Source organism: Babylonia areolata, chromosome 11 (assembly GCF_041734735.1).
Source record: "Babylonia areolata isolate BAREFJ2019XMU chromosome 11, ASM4173473v1, whole genome shotgun sequence".
NCBI lineage: Eukaryota > Metazoa > Mollusca > Gastropoda > Neogastropoda > Buccinidae > Babylonia > Babylonia areolata.
In genome coordinates, this window is record NC_134886.1 from 35,874,791 (window position 1) to 35,894,087 (window position 19,297).

At 41.8% G+C, this 19,297-nt stretch overlaps 1 protein-coding gene across 2 annotated transcripts; it reads right to left on the minus strand.

Annotated features, from left to right (window-relative positions):
- Positions 1–3,931: 3,931 nt before the first annotated feature.
- On the minus strand, positions 3,932–19,058 carry LOC143287383 (decapping and exoribonuclease protein-like). Of its 2 annotated transcripts, none has more exons than XM_076595359.1 (7): positions 18,418–19,058; positions 16,296–16,519; positions 15,075–15,170; positions 10,590–10,704; positions 8,562–8,697; positions 5,820–5,914; positions 3,932–4,561 (listed from the first exon to the last, which is right to left on the minus strand). In XM_076595359.1, the coding sequence occupies exons 1-7, from the start codon at positions 18,852–18,854 to the stop codon at positions 4,351–4,353; spliced, it is 1,314 nt and encodes a 437-aa protein (XP_076451474.1). In that variant the 5' UTR covers positions 18,855–19,058; the 3' UTR covers positions 3,932–4,350. The 2 variants fall into 2 exon arrangements, with proteins under 2 accessions (XP_076451474.1, XP_076451475.1); XM_076595360.1 differs by having other exon boundaries at positions 4,415–4,557.
- Between the last annotated feature and the right edge of the window lie 239 nt (positions 19,059–19,297).

Below are 19,297 nucleotides of genomic sequence, written 5' to 3' on the forward strand. Positions count from 1 at the left end.
TTCTACAGAATATTGCCAAAGGATAACAACTGTGTTGCCATGCGTTCTTGATCAGTGCCCCAAGTGTGTGCTGTATTTGTATTTGTATTTCTTTTTATCACAACAGATTTCTCTGTGTGAAATTCAGGCTGCTCTCCCCAGGGAGAGCGTGGCGCTACACTACAGCGCCACCCATTTTTTTGTATTTTTTCCTGCGTGTAGTTTTATTTGTTTTTCCTATCGATGTGGATTTTTCTACAGAATTTTGCCAGGAACAACCCTTTTGTTGCCGTGGGTTCTTTTACGTGCGCTAAGTGCATGCTGCACACGGGACCTCAGTTTATCGTCTCATCCGAATGACTAAGGTCCAGACCACCACTCAAGGTCTAGTGGAGGGGGAGATGTTTGGCAGTTCCTGTCCCGTGGAATTTGAGGAAATGATAAAATTTGGGATGAAAGATCTGGTCTCGGGTATTTGTTAATAATTAAATGCAGTTGGCACCTCTTTTTAAATTCATCAGTGGAAGTGGTCCAAGCTAATATTAATGAAAGAAACCAGTCCATAGAAACTGATATACATGGTATGTATTAATTTTGTCATCTGATATGAATTCATCAGTGAAAGTGGTCAAAGCTAATATTAATGAAACAAACCAATCCATAGAAACTGATATATATGGTATGTGTTAATTTTGTCATCTGATATGAATTTATCAGTGAAAGTGGTCAAAGCTAATATTAATGAAACAAACCAATCCATAGAAACTGATATACATGGTATGTGTTAATTTTGTCATCTGATATGAATTTATCAGTGAAAGTGGTCCAAGCTAATATTAATGAAAGAAACCAATCCATAGAAACTGATATACATGGCATGTATTAATTTTGTCATCTGATATGAATTTATCAGTGAAAGTGGTCCAAACTAATATTAATGAAAGAAACCAGTCCATAGAAACTGATATACATGGCATGTATTAATTTTGTCATCTGATATGAATTTATCAGTGAAAGTGGTCAAAGCTAATATTAATGAAAGCAACCAGTCCATAGAAACTGATATACATGGCATGTATTAATTTTGTCATCTGATATGAATTTATCAGTGAAAGTGGTCAAAGCTAATATTAATGAAACAAACCAATCCATAGAAACTGATATACATGGTATGTGTTAATTTGGTCATCTGATATGAATTTATCAGTGGAAGTGGTCAAAGCTAATATTAATGAAACAAACCAATCCATAGAAACTGATATACATGGCATGTATTAATTTTGTCATCTAATCCTTCCGATACTGAATCAATGTACTTCGTTTGTGAGTGCTGAAAGAAACAGCATTTGTATGAGGAATGCTGAGGGTTAAACCGTTGGACTTTCAATCTGAGGGTCTGGGGTTCAAATCTCTGTAAAAAAAAACGTCTGGTGGGTAAAAGGGTGGAGATTTTTTCGATCTCCCAGGTCAACATATGTGCAGACCTGCGAGCGCCTGAATCCCCTTTGTGTGTATACACACACACGCAGAAGATCAAATACAAACGTTAAAGGTCCTGTAATCCATGTCAGCATTCGATGGGTCATGGAAAAAAAACAACAACATAGCTACCTGCCTACCTGGCAGTGTAAATAAAGAAAATGGTCATACACATAAAATGTTACCTGTCTGTATAAATGTGTATGTGTGCTTAACTGACACGTGATTGAATGAAACAGGAGACGAATGATGAGTGCCCAGAAGCAGCTGACAGTCAGCTTTACCCAGGTAGGCAGCCTGTTGTGCAAATGACATTGTGTTTGCAAAGTGCTTAGAGCTTGGTCTCCGACCAAGTAAGGATAAGCCCTATAAAAGTATCCATATCATCATCAAGTTCTGTATTGAAAATGTGGATGGTGTGTAAATAAATCCTACTCCCAGTCCTACAACCAACTAAATGGCCAACAGAAAAGGAAGCTGAAAAGACGTCATAAGAAACTTAGAAAGGAAGGAAGGATATCAAATAGCCACAAACTTTCTCTTTATTGTGTGCTAAACCATTGAACTGAGGAAAAAATAAAGATCCTTTACTGCTGCAGCAAACAGAACTGCAGCTTTATGCACCCACCCATTTCATGTGGCAGTAGCCTTTCATTCAATAAATCAATCGCATTCACACTCACCACACCACAAGAGCCTATATGTATGGACTTATTTTATGTATATGATCATCCAAAAAACATGCATCCAACATTTAAATATACATGCTCACACAACACACACACACACACACACACACACACAGAATGGCATTTACTGAAATAATCTCACATACACAGTCTTCAGATAAAAACATGCACAACAAGATTTGCATGCGCAAACAAACATACACACATATGCAAACACAGATGCATGTATACACTCAGAATCTCTGTCATTCTCTCTCTGTGTCACACACACACACACACACACACACACACACACACACACACAACCATGCTGCCTTGATGTCCGAGTCATCATCCATGCTGTACTGATGTCAGATGTCTGGGTCATAATCCATGCTGTACTGATGTCGGATGTCTGTATATCACCCATGCTGTACTGATGTCAGATGCCTGTATCATCATCCATGCTATACTGATGTCAGATGTCTGGGTCATCATCCATGCTGCACAGATGTCAGATGTCTGTATATCACCCATGCTGTACTGATGTCAGATGTCTGTATCACCATCAATGCTGCACTAATGTCAGATGTCTGTATCACCATCAATGCTGCACTAATGTCAGATGTCTGTATCACCATCAATGCTGCACTAATGTCAGATCTCTGGTTCATCATCCATGCTGCACTGATGTCAGATCTCTGTATCACCATCAATGCTGCACTAATGTCAGATCTCTGTATCACCATCAATGCTGCACTAATGTCAGATGTCTGTATCATCATCCATGCTGCATTGATGTCAGAAGTCTGTATCATCATCCATGCTGCATTGATGTCAGAAGTCTGTATCACCATCAATGCTGCACTGATGTCAGATGTCTATCACCATCAATGCTGCACTAATGTCAGATCTCTGGTTCATCATCCATGCTGCACTAATGTCAGATGTCTGTATATCATCCATGCCGCATTGATGTCAGAAGTCTGTATCACCATCAATGCTGCACTGATGTCAGATGTCTATCACCATCAATGCTGCACTGATGTCAGATGTCTATCACCATCAATGCTGCACTAATGTCAGATCTCTGGTTCATCATCCATGCTGCACTAATGTCAGATGTCTGTATATCATCCATGCTGCACTGATGTCAGAAGTCTGTATCATCATCCATGCTGCACTGATGTCAGAAGTCTGTATCATCATCCATGCTGCATTGATGTCAGAAGTCTGTATCATCATCCATGCTTCTCTAATGTCAGATCTCTGTATCACCATCAATGCTGCACTAATGTCAGATCTCTGGTTCATCATCCATGCTGCACTGATGTCAGATCTCTGTATCACCATCAATGCTGCACTAATGTCAGATGTCTATCACCATCAATGCTGCACTGATGTCAGATGTCTATCACCATCAATGCTGCACTAATGTCAGATCTCTGGTTCATCATCCATGCTGCACTAATGTCAGATGTCTGTATATCATCCATGCCGCATTGATGTCAGAAGTCTGTATCACCATCAATGCTGCACTGATGTCAGATGTCTATCACCATCAATGCTGCACTGATGTCAGATGTCTATCACCATCAATGCTGCACTAATGTCAGATCTCTGGTTCATCATCCATGCTGCACTAATGTCAGATGTCTGTATATCATCCATGCTGCACTGATGTCAGAAGTCTGTATCATCATCCATGCTGCACTGATGTCAGAAGTCTGTATCATCATCCATGCTGCACTGATGTCAGAAGTCTGTATCATCATCCATGCTGCATTGATGTCAGAAGTCTGTATCATCATCCATGCTGCACTAATGTCAGATCTCTGTATCACCATCAATGCTGCACTAATGTCAGATCTCTGTATCACCATCAATGCTGCACTAATGTCAGATGTCTGTATCACCATCAATGCTGCACTAATGTCAGAAGTCTGTATCACCATCAATGCTGCACTAATGTCAGAAGTCTGTATCATCATCAATGCTGCACTAATGTCAGAAGTCTGTATCACCATCAATGCTGCACTAATGTCAGATGTCTGTATCACCATCAATGCTGCACTAATGTCAGAAGTCTGTATCATCACCCATGCTGCACTGATGTCAGAAGTCTGGGTCATCACCCATGCCGCGCTGGGACATCATCATCTATACCATGGTGTGATGTCTGTGCCCTAGTGAACTGCAGCATAAGACACCTCACCCACTAGCGTCACTGTGCTGTGTTTGTGGCAGTGGCGGTGGTGGTGACAGTGGAAGAGCTGGCGGTGCTTTCGGAGGTGACGTCAGTGTCGTCGGCAGTGGCTGGCTCCCACCCTTCCCAGCCCACAAACCAGGGCGGCAGGAAGGTGTAGTCCGACCGTGTGCCCCTGGCTGTCAGCTCCACATCCTGGCCTGGGCTCCACTGCATCAGGTACACCTGTCTGACACCCGCACAGGTCTGTGTTAGTGTTACACACCTGGTGATATATGTGCACAATCATCGTACATACATACTGACACTGTACACACCTGGTCACGCTGATTATTGTGCACAGTGTACGCACCTAGGGTTATTCATACACAGTGTAAACACTTGGAATCATCCACACACAAGCACATATCTGCGGTCGTCATACACATAATACACACTGATTCATCCACACACACACACGTACACACCTGTGGTCATCGACACACACGTACACACCTAGGGTCATCACACAAATATATACTGAGGGTCATCACACGTACACACCTGGGCTCATCACACTCATACACATCACACTCATACACACCTGGAGTCATCACATATGTATACACACCTGGGGTCATCATACACAAACACACCTGGGGACATCACACACATACACACCTGGGGTCATCACACACATACACACCTGGGGTCATCACACACATACACACCTGGGGTCATCACACACATACACACCTGGGGTCATCACACACATACACACCTGGAATCATCACACACATACACACCTGGGGTCATCACACACCTGGGGTCATCACACACATACACACCTGGAATCATCACACACATACACACCTGGGGTCATCACACACATACACACTTGGAATCATCACACACATACACACCTGGGGTCATCACACACATACACACTTGGAATCATCACACACATACACACCTGTGGTCATCACACCTCATACACACTTGGAATCATCACACACATACACACTTGGAATCATCACACACATACACACCTGGGGTCATCACACACATACACACTTGGAATCATCACACACATACACACCTGGGGTCATCACACCTCATACACACTTGGAATCATCACACACATACACACCTGTGGTCATCACACCTCATACACACTTGGAATCATCACACACATACACACTTGGAATCATCACACACATACACACCTGGGGTCATCACACACATACACACTTGGAATCATCACACACATACACACCTGGGGTCATCACACACATACACACTTGGAATCATCACACACATACACACCTGGGGTCATCACACCTCATACACACTTGGAATCATCACACACATACACACTTGGGGTCATCCACAAACACATACACACCTGGGGTAACCCACAAACACATACACATCTGGGGTCATCAACACACATACACATCTGGGGTCATCAACACACATACACACCTGGGGTCATAACACATACACACCTGGGGTCATCCACAGACACAGAGCGTTTGATGAAGGACAGCACCTGGTCAAGGAAGTTGAAGCAGACATGGGGCTGCCAGCCATTGTGTACGTCCTGAAACACAGACACCACCACGCCTTCTGATGTGCATGTACACCGACCATAGTCTGACAGTGATACTGTCATGGACAGACATACTAACCCGAGGTCTACTCACAGATGCCAACCCCTGTCAAGTGTTTGTATTTGTATTTGCATTTGTATTTGTATTTCTTTTTTTTTTATCACAACATATTTCTCTGTGTGAAATTCAGGCTGCACTCCCCAGGGACAGCACATCGCTATAATACAGCGCCACCCATTTTTTTGGTATTTTTTCCTGCATGCAGTTTTATTTGTTCTTCCTATAGAAGTGGATTTTTTCCACAGAATTTTGCCAGGAACAACCCTTTTGTTGCCGTGGGTTCTTTTACATGCGCTAAGTGCATGCTGCACACGGGACCTCAGTTTATCGTCTCATCCGAATGACTAGCGTCCAGACCACCACTCAAGGTCTAGTGGACGGGGAGAAAATATCGGCGGCTGAGCCGTGGTTCGAACCAATGAGCTCAGATTCTCTCGCTTCCTAGGCAGATGCACTCTAGGCCATCACAACACATTGTAGGAACAATCATGAAATTTGGCAGACACATTTTGAATTTGGGAGAACACTCAGACTCTGAGCCGCATCAGCAAACTTGATTTAGCCACGTTCTCTCTTGTTCAGGCAAACGATTAAGCTGACTGGAACCACTCAATGTTGTTTTAATGTTAACACACATGCGAGTGGCTGAGCACCATCACATGAGACCAAGGTTAGTAGTAACTGTCTTGGCCTCATGATCGATAGGTCTAGAGCGTCTGGGTAATGATTTGACAGGAAAGCAATAGCCGAGTGGTTAAAGCGTTGGACTGTCAATCTGAGGGTCCCGGGTTCGAATCACGGTGACGGCGCCTTGTGGGTAAAGGGTGGAGATTTTTACGATCTCCCACGTCAACATATGTGCAGACCTGCTAGTGCCTGAACCCCCTTCGTGTGTATATGCAAGCAGAAGATCAAATACGCATGTTAAAGATCCTGTAATCCATGTCAGCGTTCGGTGGGTTATGGAAACAAGAACATACCCAGCATGCACACCCCCGAAAACGGAGTATGGCTGCCTACAAGGCGGGGTTAAAACGGTCATACACGTAAAAGCCCACTCGTGTGCATACGAGTGAACACAGAAGAAGAAGAAGAAGAAGACAGGAAAGCATGTGACTACGCTATGTAGTTGAAAATGAACTTGTCAGAACAATTTTAACAGTGGCATCACGTCGGAACAAACTGTGATCGAGCGTAAACAAAATGAAGTGAAATCATAACAGCTGGCATCTCTGTCTACCTGAACATGCAAAGAAGATGAATGTGTAGCCAATTTTAATATCTGGAGTGTTGGGGAATAACTGAGAATTCGCGCCTGATGCCAGGCAATGGGCACAGGATGTTTCTTATTGTTTGTGGAAAAATTACTGAGTTTAACCGTACAGCTTTTCAGTTCATATCCTGAGACAAGTGTTTCTAGTTTGGCACAAAGCGTTTATACTACAAGCCAAGTTCATAAGTTCATGTTTAAAAAAGTGGAGTGCCATCTGGAATCTTGTAACTCCTTGCTTCTATCTTTCCCACCTTGCAAGGGGAAGCAATCGTCAATGTTTGGCGATGTGCATTATTGTCCCAGAGTCAAGTCTATCCTTCAGCAAAAGACTGAAATATTCCAAATAAGGGTTTCTGGTCTGTTTTCAGGTCACTGCCATCATCTTGCTATTGATCATTGATGTGCTGCTGCTAGGAACGTTGTCTCTTGGTGCTGTGTCTTCATTGTTCATTCCGTGCTGATCCATGCCATACAGCATGTGTATCGAAACACCTCACCATGATGAGTGAAGCTGGTTCCTGGCAGTTCACAATCTTCAGCGTCAAGTGTGTGTCTTGATCACGAAGGGAAAAACATAGTAATGAGTGCCTGCGATGATCATCAATTTGGAAGACAAAGAGATTTTCTTATTTGGAACGACAGAATCAGACCACATCTTTTATAATTTTAACTTTTTTTTATTTGGTTAATAACATTTTTTTTTTTGAGGGGGGGGGAGGGGGAATATGTGGAGGACATGGGGGTTGGGGGTTAGAACTTGAAATATTCTACCAATCACTGTTTCAATATTTTGAATTCTTAAAGGAAAGAAACTCAATTCCATTCCTAGTGTATTTTAGGATTTCATAAGGATTATAAATATTTAATAACTGTCCTTAAGTAACATAAACAAAGACGTATAGAAAACAGACAGATCTATAAACATACAAGCATCCACACAGGGAAAAAGGTTCAAATGTAATGTGCATTACCACACACACACACTCTCTCTCTCTTTCGCTCAAAACAAAAACACAGACAAAATGTGAACAACACACATAGAACACATATGTGCACCACAAGCAGACACCACACACACACACACTATTACACACTTGATTACACACTTACACAAATACACATGCATGCAAATCTATCACTATGTAGCCACTCAAACAGACACACACCCACACTCATATGGAAGCACAGATATACATACTGACACATGCACTTTCTCTCTCTCATACACACATTCATATGGTTTGACACACTGACACACAAGGTTCTCACAATTACAAACACACACACACACACACACACACTACCTGAGTGAAAGATGGAATGTCCTGAGTTAGGAAGTCCTGCAGACCGTGTACCACGCCCTCATCATCACGGAAACCACTGACTATCTTTCTGATTCCTAACAGAAAGCTCTGCGCCCACCACTTCAACAGCTTGAATCTGTCACACACACACACACACCCACACCCACATTTGAATTAATTCATGCTGTTTAGTTCCCCCTGAAAACAGAGTATGACTGCCTACATGTCGGGGGTAGAAACGGTCATGCACGTAAAAGCCCACCTGTGAATAAATTATGACAAGACAAGACAAGACAAAATCTTTATTATCGAGGGTAACAGATAAGCAAGTAACATGCTTTTTTACATCCAGCCCTCGCCCTAAAGAGGGAGTAAAGCTAAAAAAGCGAAAATCAGCACAAAATCAAAACACAATCAAAATACACCATTATTTCACCATTCAAAGCCATTCCACAAAAGGAAGAAGAAGAGAAGAAAAGAAAAAATCATGAAACACACACACACACACACACACACACACACACAAACGCACACAAATGCACCCACTCAAGAGAGAGTGAGAGGGAACCCACAAATTGTCAAAAGCAATGTTGGATTTCAGGTGACGTCAATTTTTGTGAATAGTGAACAAGGAAGTCGCAGCCCACGAATGAAGAAGAAGATGCTGTTTAGTGTCTAGCCAACCAAAAAGGTCACCTTAAGTGATGATATATCAATGATACAATATCCAAAGATATGTCAGTAACGCAATGTCAATATGAAGATGTGTCAATAGCATCATGTCGAAATGACATGCCAGTAACACATTGTGCAAGTGAAGACGAGTCAATAACACAATGTCCAACTGAACACATGTCAAATGACATAATGTCAAAATGAAGATTTATCAGTAATACAATGTTTAAGAGAGGATATATCAATAACACAACATGGAAAAAAATAAGACATATCAATAACACAATGTACAAATGAAGACAGCAATGTCACAATGTCCAAACGTAGAATTTCAGTGATACAATGTCTAAGTGATAAGTCAATAACAAAATATCCAAGAGAAGAAATGTCAGTCACACAATGCTTAAGTGAAGACATAACAAATAACATAATGTCGGTGTGAAAACACATTAATAACACAATGTCCAGGTTAAGACAAGTGAAATAACATAATGTCCATGTGAAAACATGACAAATAACATAATGTCCGTGTGAAAACACATTAACAACACAATGTCAAAGTGAAGACATGACAAATGATGTAACGTCCGTGTGAAAACACATTAACAACACAATGTCAAAGTGAAGACATGACAAATGATGTAACGTCCATGTGAAAACACATTAACAACACAATGTCCATGTGAAGACATATCAAATAACATAATGTCAAAGTGAAAACACATTATCAATACAATGTCCTAGTGAAGACACGTCAAATAACATAATGTCCAAGTGAAAACACATTTACAACATGATGTCTGAGTGAACACTTGTCAAATAACATAGTCCAACTGAAAACATGTTAACAACACAATTTCCAAGTGAAGACATGACAAACAACAAAATGTCCGTATGAAAACACATTAACAACACAATGTCCAAATGAAGATGTGAAATAACAAAATGTCCAAGTGAAAACACCTTTACAACACAATGTCCAAGTGAAGACATGTCAAATAACATCACGTCCAAGCGAAAACACACAAACAACACAATGTCCAAGTGAAGACGTATGGATTAGCATAACATCCATGTGAAAACATCTCAACAGCACAAAGTCCAAGTGAAAACACGTTAACAACACAATGTCTAGGTGAAGACATGTTATTAACACTATGATTAAACATCATCCCATTACATGATAATGTCGTGCACACTAACTGCATTGTGAACTGACATGAAATGTCAAATAAGGCCATGTCCAAGTAAACTAATCTCATTATCACTATGATTAAACATCATCCCATCAGATGACTATGTCATGCTCGCTGACTGCCTTGTGATGAACTGGCATCATACTAGCGTCCCCACCTTTTGAAGTTGTGCCACTGTCTGGAGGTGTGCATCTCACGAGTGGTTTTCAACTCAACGTACTTGTTGTCACCTTCCATACTGCTGTCCCATGCATCCACTTCTCCACCGTACACTGTCAACACACAACTTTCAATATATATATATCTATATATATCTACAAGGCCCTCTCAGATATATATATATATCTATATATATAGTGGAGTGATGGCCTAGAGGTAACGCGTCTGCCTAGGAAGCGAGAGAATCTGAGCGCGCTGGTTCGAATCACGGTTCAGCCGCCGATATTTTCTCCCCCTCCACTAGACCTTGAGTGGTGGTCTGGACGCTAGTCATTCGGATGAGACGATAAACCGAGGTCCCGTGTGCAGCATGCACTTAGCGCACGTAAAAGAACCCACGGCAACAAAAGGGTTGTTCCTGGCAAAATTCTGTAGAAAAATCCACATCGATAAGAAAAACAAATAAAACCGCATGCAGGAAAAAATACAAAAAAATGGGTGGCGCTGTAGTGTAGCGACGCGCTCTCCCTGGGGAGAGCAGCCCGAATTTCACACAGAGAAATCTGTTGTGATAAAAAGAAATACAAATACAAATATCTACAACGGCCTTGCAGATGACCGCAACAGATGGAGAAGCACTCTCAAGAATCAGCTACGGATTGGTGAGGACAAACTGTCAGCTGCTGCAGCAGTAAAGCGAGCTCGCAGAAAAGGGACGGCAGCCGACAGACCAGCATCAGCTCACACATGTGATCGCTGCGACAGAGACTGTCTCTCTCGCATCGGTCTCTACAGTCACAGGTGACGCTGCTTGGTCCAAGCAGACAGCCCAATTAGACATTAGGTCGGATATACTCTATCCATGGTCAGCCATGACCGACGGAGGCCTACTATATATCTACATATCCCTCTCCTCTCTCTCTCTCTCTATATATATATATATATGTGTGTGTGTGGGGGGGGGGGGGGTAGTGACACGCTTGTGAACACATATCTTTGAGGGTGTCACACTACTGAACACACATCTTGTGTGTGAACACACACCTTTCAGTGTGACACATTTATAAATGCAGTTTTCTCTCAGTACAGCACACTTCAACAAGCTGTGAACACACATAATTCAGTGTGACACACTTTTCATCATACATACATCCTTCAGTGCTTCACATGTCTGTGTTTCCAAGTAGATATCGATTTTTCTTCATGCATGAAAAGAAATCATATCAATTTTTGTTTAAATATCAGTATATAATAACTGAAAAAAAAAGTATAAAGCACACAAGTCAAAGAAAACTTTTTTTTTCCCCACTGTTAGAAACAAGCTTCTGTCAAATTGAAAGTTGTTTTGGAAAGTGAGCGCTTCCACCCATGCCAGCCCATACCACTGGTTAAATACCCAGGAAAATTTTAGAGTCATGTTTATTAAAGTTTCAACCTTCTCCTATCTTTATTGTGAAATTTATCTAATGAAATGATTAGAAAATTACCAGAAAATCCATAATAATAATAATAATAATAATGGATACTTATATAGCACACTATCCAGAAATCTGCTCTAGGTGCTTTACAAAAACGCTTTTGATAACATAAAACATTATATCTATGTTACATACACACACCAAAATGTGACCACACACACACACACACACACACACACACACGCACGCACGCACGCACGCACGCACACACACACTGCATACATACATTTTAACATACATGTGTATCTAACAGCTACCCTAACACATACACACACATAGGCAGGCACATACTTACATAAACACACGTACACACAATACACATTCATATACATGCATGTAGTTGTGGGCCTGCCACAACTGAACTTATTGCTGAGGGAAAAGGTGAGTTTTGAGACGAGATTTAAAAGATGCAAGGGAATCAGAATGACGGAGGTTATCAGGGAGCTTGTTCCACGTCTTTGGCGATTGAAAAGAAAACGATCTGTGTCCATAGGTCTTACTTCTGACGTGAGGTATCCTGAGAAGTCGAGTATCAGAGGAAGAACGGAGCTGGCGAGACGGGGTATAGATATGGATGAGTTCAGAAAGATACTTTGGGCCAGATCCGTTGACTGCAGAAAAGGTCAGAGTGGATAGCTTATAGTCTATTCGATCAGAAACAGGCAACCAGTGGAGAGACTGAAGGAGAGGAGAAACATGGTCAAATTTAGAAGCTCTGCAAATGAGTCTGGCAGCGTTATTCTGAATTCGTTGGAGTCTGTCTAACAGGTATTTGGGAAGGCCGGCCAAAAGAGAGTTGCAGTAATCCAATCTTGAGAGAACCAGAGAGCATACAAGTGTCTTGGTTGCATCGGTTGAGAGATAGTGGCGGATAGAGCTGATTCTACGCAGTTCCAAATAGGCAACTTTACAGATATTCAAAATGTGCTGTTGGAAGGAAAGAGACTGGTCCAGGATTACACCAAGACTGCGAACAGAGGGAGAAAGTGAAACAGGTGTGCTATTGATCAGAACAGAGTCAGGAAAGGAAGGATGTTGACGAAACTTCTTTGGACAGGTTATCATAAATTCAGTCTTATCATCATTTAATTGCAGCTTGTTGAGAGTCATCCAGTCCTTTAGGCCAGCAATGCACTCCTGTGTTTGAGTCACCAGTGCATCAAATTCAGCTATGGAAGCCGACTGATAAAGTTGTGTGTCATCAGCAAAGCTGTCATGCGACATCGCATGATGACTGATGACATCCGACACAGGAGCCGCATACAGCACGAAAAGAACAGGACCTAGGACGGACCCTTGACAAAAACTCCAGACAGTCCAACTCTCCTCACAAAAAGCCAGCATGAAAGCAACATAGTGGGTGTGGAGTGAGAAACTGTTTTGCTCACAAATCATAACCCATGAAAATAAACCAAAACTGATTTGTTTTTCTTTCCGATTTCAACACTTCTTACGGAACGGAAACAGGTGTGAACAACACAGACGTAAGGAATGGGGACAGGTGAAACAAAACGGACCTGTGAAGTGGAGACAGGTGTGAACAACACTGCCTGTGGAGTGGAGACAGTTGTGAACAAAACCTATCTTAGGACTGGGGGTGGAGACAGGAGGTGTGAACAACACTTACCCAGAGAATGGGAGTGGAGACAGGTGTGAACACACTTACCTAGAGAATGGGAGTGGAGACAGGTGTGAACACACTTACCTAGAGAATGGGAGTGGAGACAGGTGTGAACAACACTTACCTAGAGAATGGGAGTGGAGACAGGTGTGAACAACACCTACCTTGAGAATGGGAGTGGAGACAGGTGTGAACAACACTTACCTAGAGAATAGGAGTGGAGACAGGTGTGAACAACACTTATCTTGAGAATGGAAGTGGAGACAGGTGTGAACACTTACCTAGAGAATGGGAGTGGAGACAGGTGTGAACAACACCTACCTAGAGAATGGAAGTGGAGACAGGTATGAACAACACTTACCTAGTGAATGGAAGTGGAGACAGGTATGAACAACACTTACCTAGTGAATGGAAGTGGAGACAGGTATGAACAACACTTACCTAGTGAATGGAAGTGGAGACAGGTGTGAACAACACTTGCCAATAGAATGGGAGTGGAGACAGGTGTGAACAACACTTGCCAATAGAATGGGAGTGGAGACAGGTGTGAACAACACTTGCCAATAGAATGGGAGTGGAGACAGGTGTGAACAACACTTACCTATAGAATGGGAGTGGAGACAGGTGTGAACAACACTTACCTAGAGAATGGGAGTGGAGACAGGTGTGAACAACACTTGCCAATAGAATGGGAGTGGAGACAGGTGTGAACAACACTTGCCAATAGAATGGGAGTGGAGACAGGTGTGAACAACACTTACAGATAGAACAGGAGTAGAGACAGGTGTGAACAACACTTACCCAGAGAATGGGAGTGGAGTCAGGTATGAACAACACTTACCTAGAGAATGGGAGTGGAGATAGGTGTGAACAACACTTACAGATAGAATGGGAGTGGAGACTGGTGTAAGCAACACTTACAGATAGTGGTGAACAACACTTACCAATAGAATGGGAGTGGAGACTCGTGTAAGCAACACTTACATATAGAATGGGAGAGGAGACAGGTGTGAACAACACTTACATATAGAAATGGAGTGGAGACAGGTGTGAACAACACTTACAGATAGAATGGGAGTGGAGACTAGTGTGAACAACACTTACATATAGAATGGGAGAGGAGACAGGTGTGAACAACACTTACCTAGAGAATTGGAGTGGAGACAGGTGTGAACAACACTTACCTAGAGAAAGGGAGTTGAGACAGGTGTGAACAACACTTGCCAAGTGAATGGGAGTGGAGACAGGTGTGAACAACACTTACCTAGAGAATGGGAGTGGAGACAGGTGTGAACAACACTTACCTAGAGAATGGGAGTGGAGACAGGTATGAACAATACTTACCAAGTGAATGGGAGTGGAGACAGGTGTGAACAACACTTACCAAGTGAGTGGGAGTGGAGACGGGAGCGGACGACACTGCAGAACCCCTCGTTGTTGTTGACCGCTCTGTCTGTGTCAGGTTTGCCTCCCTCCTGCTCTGACAAGGCAGAGTATTGGATTCCATTTGACTTACAGAACTTTTCAGTTACATACACACACACACACACACTCAAACACACAAGTCTAAAATGGTGTTGACCACTGAAATCTGTCCTGGGAATGTTTAACCCACCCAGTCCTAGGGAGTTTACAGCCTTGCAGGCTTCCATGCCATATTCATGCAAAAAAATGCAGAAAATGTACAGTTTTTCCTCCAAATTACCTGTGGATACATAATAATAATAATAATAATGATGGATACTTATATAGCACACTATCCAGAAATCTGCTTTAGGTGCTTTACAAAAACGCTTTTGTTAACATAAAACATTACATTTATGTTACATACACACACCAAAATGTGACTACCCCCCCCCCCCCCCCCCCCCCACACACACACACACAATGCATACATACATTTTACATTTTAACATACATGTGTATCTAACAGCTACCCTAACACATACGCACACTTAGGCAGGCACAAACTTATATAAACACATGCACACACAATACACATTCATATACATGCATGTAGTTATGTACACATACATATATGTATACACACATAATCAAGCACAGCTAACGCAAAGGAAGTGGACCTGCCACAATTGAACAGGAATACTGCAGAAATTAGTTCCCTTTGCTTGCGGTTCATGCATCATATATATATATATATATATATATATATATATATATATTACATATATATATTATAGGAATGTGAAAAACAATATATATGAATGTGAAAAATGTTTTAATGAGATGAATTTTGACGCCAGAGCATTGCTCGGACACAGAGATAAATGAGTTAACGGACAGTAACAAAATCAATAGTAATGAAACTTGTCTGAGATCCGAAGCTAGCAATACCATGAAAAAAGTGAATACAAATAGTGGGTTTGAGTCCAGAAACGTCTTTTTTTTTTCTTTCTTTTTTGGTCAGACAATGAAATTCAGAAAGAAGTAAAGAAAATTAATTGAATCATGAACAGAAACAAAGATTCGCACTGTAACACAGTGGTCAAAGATAGAAAGAAAACGACAAAAAAATCAATCAAACCATGAAAAGAAACCTAGATTCACGCTGTAACACAGTGGACAAAGCTGACTTGAGCGGTACCTGCAGAGACGTACTGCTCAAACTTCCAGCCCCAGTAGCTCATCTCCTTCTGGCGAGGGGTCATCTGTGCCTCCTGACGTCGCTTCCTCTCCGTCTCAAACTCACAGAGGAAGTAGGTCCCACGGTATTTGGTGATGGCAATTTTCCAGTCGTCCTGACGCTCATAGGGAGTGCACAGCAGTTTGGTCAGCAGGCCTCGCCAGCACACAAAGTCAGTGTTCAGGCTACAACACAAAGTGCGTGTTCAAGCTGTGTACAACACAAAGTGCGTGTTCAGGCTGTGTACAACACAAAGTCAGTGTTCAGGCTGTGTACAACACGTTCAAGCTGTGTACAACACAAAGTCAGTGTTCAAGCTGTGTACAACACAGAGTCAGTGTTCAGGCTACAACACAGTCCTTGTTCAGGCTACAAAACAAAGTCCATGTACAGACTGTGACACAAAGTCCATGTACGGGCTGTGCCACTAAGTCCTTGTTCAGGCTACAAAACAAAGTCAGAGTGGCACTACCATACACTGATCACTGCCTGCACTGTCAGTGCTAGATTATAAGCCATTCTCTCTGACAGTGACATCCTCACTCAGGTTTTGATACATATATTTTTCCTGATCTGTTTTGTTTATCTCTGATTGAGAGTATGCTGATCTGGAAAGCCTTAGGCTTGTTTTTGTGTCTCCAAACACACACACACACACAAACACATTTGACATCCATCAATGATGTGTGTGTGTGTGTGTGTGTGTGTGCGCGTATGTGTGTGTGTGTGTATAATGTATACAAACATAGTTAGAAACTGGGCAACACATATTAAAAATTTAATGTGCTAAGCCCTCCATCAATTCAGTGACAACTGTTATCATAGGATTCAGACTGAGTAAGCCAAACTTCTGCACTGAAGACTATTACAATATTCTTCAAGTGACTGATGTAATAAGTCTTCTGACATATCAAATGAAATGATAAAATAAAATAAAAAGTTGACAGGAATTTACCACAGACAGCACTTGAAAGGAAGCTGAGAGAGAAGGACAAACTGAAACAGGTCACCAGGACAGCAGAGCACAAATGTACACATAATTTTGGACAATGTTTCTTTATATTTCATAATAATCTATCATGATAATCATTATAATCTATGTTATTTGACTTGTGTTAAATCAAACTTATACTGTATTTTCTAAACACCAGATAAGATCAAGTATGGGTGTAATCCTAACAGCCCGGTGGTTACAGTGATGGACTTGTTATCTGAAGGACTTGGGTTTGATCCCCACAGCACCTGGTGGATGACAGGTGGAGATTTTTCCTATCTTCCAGACCAACAGATGTACAGTACATCCTGCTTGTGCCTGATTCCCCTTTGTGAGTATCCTACAAATGCTGAAGATCAAATTAAAAATCATGTAGTGTAAATGGGACTAATCCATATCTCAGAGTTTGATGGTTATCAACACTATCAGTGTTGCTTACACTAGCATGCACTTCAAAAAAAGGTCAAGAATACAGAGTACTTTTGAACTATCAACTACTCTAAATATGAACAGAAGGGTAATGGGCACTTCCCGTACTAAGCCGATTCATGAACGAAATAAACTCCTGAGCTTCATTGATCTTAAGTCTTCAATGACTGATCCTTAATGTACACAACAGCACCAAGTATAATGAGAATCATAAAAAAGTTGAAGTTAGTCACTGACTCATTCTTCCATTACACAGTCAACATCAACCTTTTTGTGATTTTTTTTCTTTTGAGAAGTTTGTTATCATTTTGGGGAAAAAAAAGTACAGACAGAATAATCAACAAATGATTGTGGTCACTCCATGGAAGGAAGAAAGGACCTGCTGATGGCTGTCACGGTTATGTATGCTAGGTGTTTTCAGGTTTCTATTTAACTTACTGAATGCTGACACACATAACTAGATCTTTAAGTTTAATATGGGTACTTGACCTTCAGCATGTGTCTACGCATGAAGGGGGTTCAAATATGGTTTGGTCTGTTGACCTGTTCACCATTCACCCACCAGGTACACTGTAACCTGGAATCAAACTCGAACAGTTGGGCCACTGCACTTGTGTGATATAAACAAGGAGAAGACGATGTTATAATAATGCTCAGTACCTATCAATGGTGGTGACTGCGTCGCCTGAGATCCCTGATGCCTGCTCTTTGTTCAGCTTCAAAGAGAACTTGGTCCTGTTCCTCATCACCCAGCGCAAAAGGTCATCCAGATATTCTTTGACAGTCTCATCCTTCCGTACCATGGTGGCATACCCCCGACGTAAGTCAAAGCCAGGGTCAGCCTGGGCTGGCTTCACGTAGAAACGTAACTGTCGTCTGTCGTGGTGAAACGCTCGCACGGCGTCTTGACTGAAGCTGCCAACTTCCATTGGCTTCCGAAAGTGGGGAAACCGCCGATCGTACTTGTTGGTGTCCACAGAGAGGCGAAAAGTGGCACCATGGCGTGGCGCAGGTTTGTCCTCAAGCCTGGCACTCTTTACTTTCGCTTCACCACCAATTCTATCATCAGGATTCGATTGCACATGCTGTCGTTTCATCCTGTGTGATGTATCTGGCAGACTGGATTCTGACAGTGGCCTCCCCTTGAGGGGCAAAAACTCTCCTTGTTTCTTTCATCGTCCATCCCTCATTCAGATGGGGAACTGAAGAACCAAATTCAAAATAATTTTGTGACAGAGCGCAAACAAACCAACCAAAATGTATGATTCTGACAACACAACAAACAAACAAACAAACAACACACAAAAAACCGCCAGCGCAACAATCCCCCCTACTGAAATGGACAGAAAATTTCTTGTCAGAAAGAACACAGGTAGTTAGAATTGGAGAAAAAATGTCAACAAATGAAAATGTTGTTAGTGTATACCACAAGGTAGTATACTTGGCCCAGTGCTTTTATACAATATACATAAATGACCTTCCTGAAAGTATAGAAAGCAAATGCAAAATATTTGCTGATGATATTAAACTTTACGGCAAT

Excerpts from the sequence above, each read along its gene's own strand:
- LOC143287383 (XM_076595359.1), bottom strand. The coding sequence starts at position 18,854 with ATGAAACGACAGCATGTGCAATCGAATCCTGATGATAGAATTGGTGGT. Across the intron at positions 15,171-16,295 it reads TGAGCAGTACGTCTCTGCAG|AGCAGGAGGGAGGCAAACCT; the intron begins GTACCGCTCAAG and ends CTGCCTTGTCAG. Across the intron at positions 4,562-5,819 it reads GTGTCTGTGGATGACCCCAG|ACAGGTGTACCTGATGCAGT; the intron begins GTGTGTATGTGT and ends TGCGGGTGTCAG.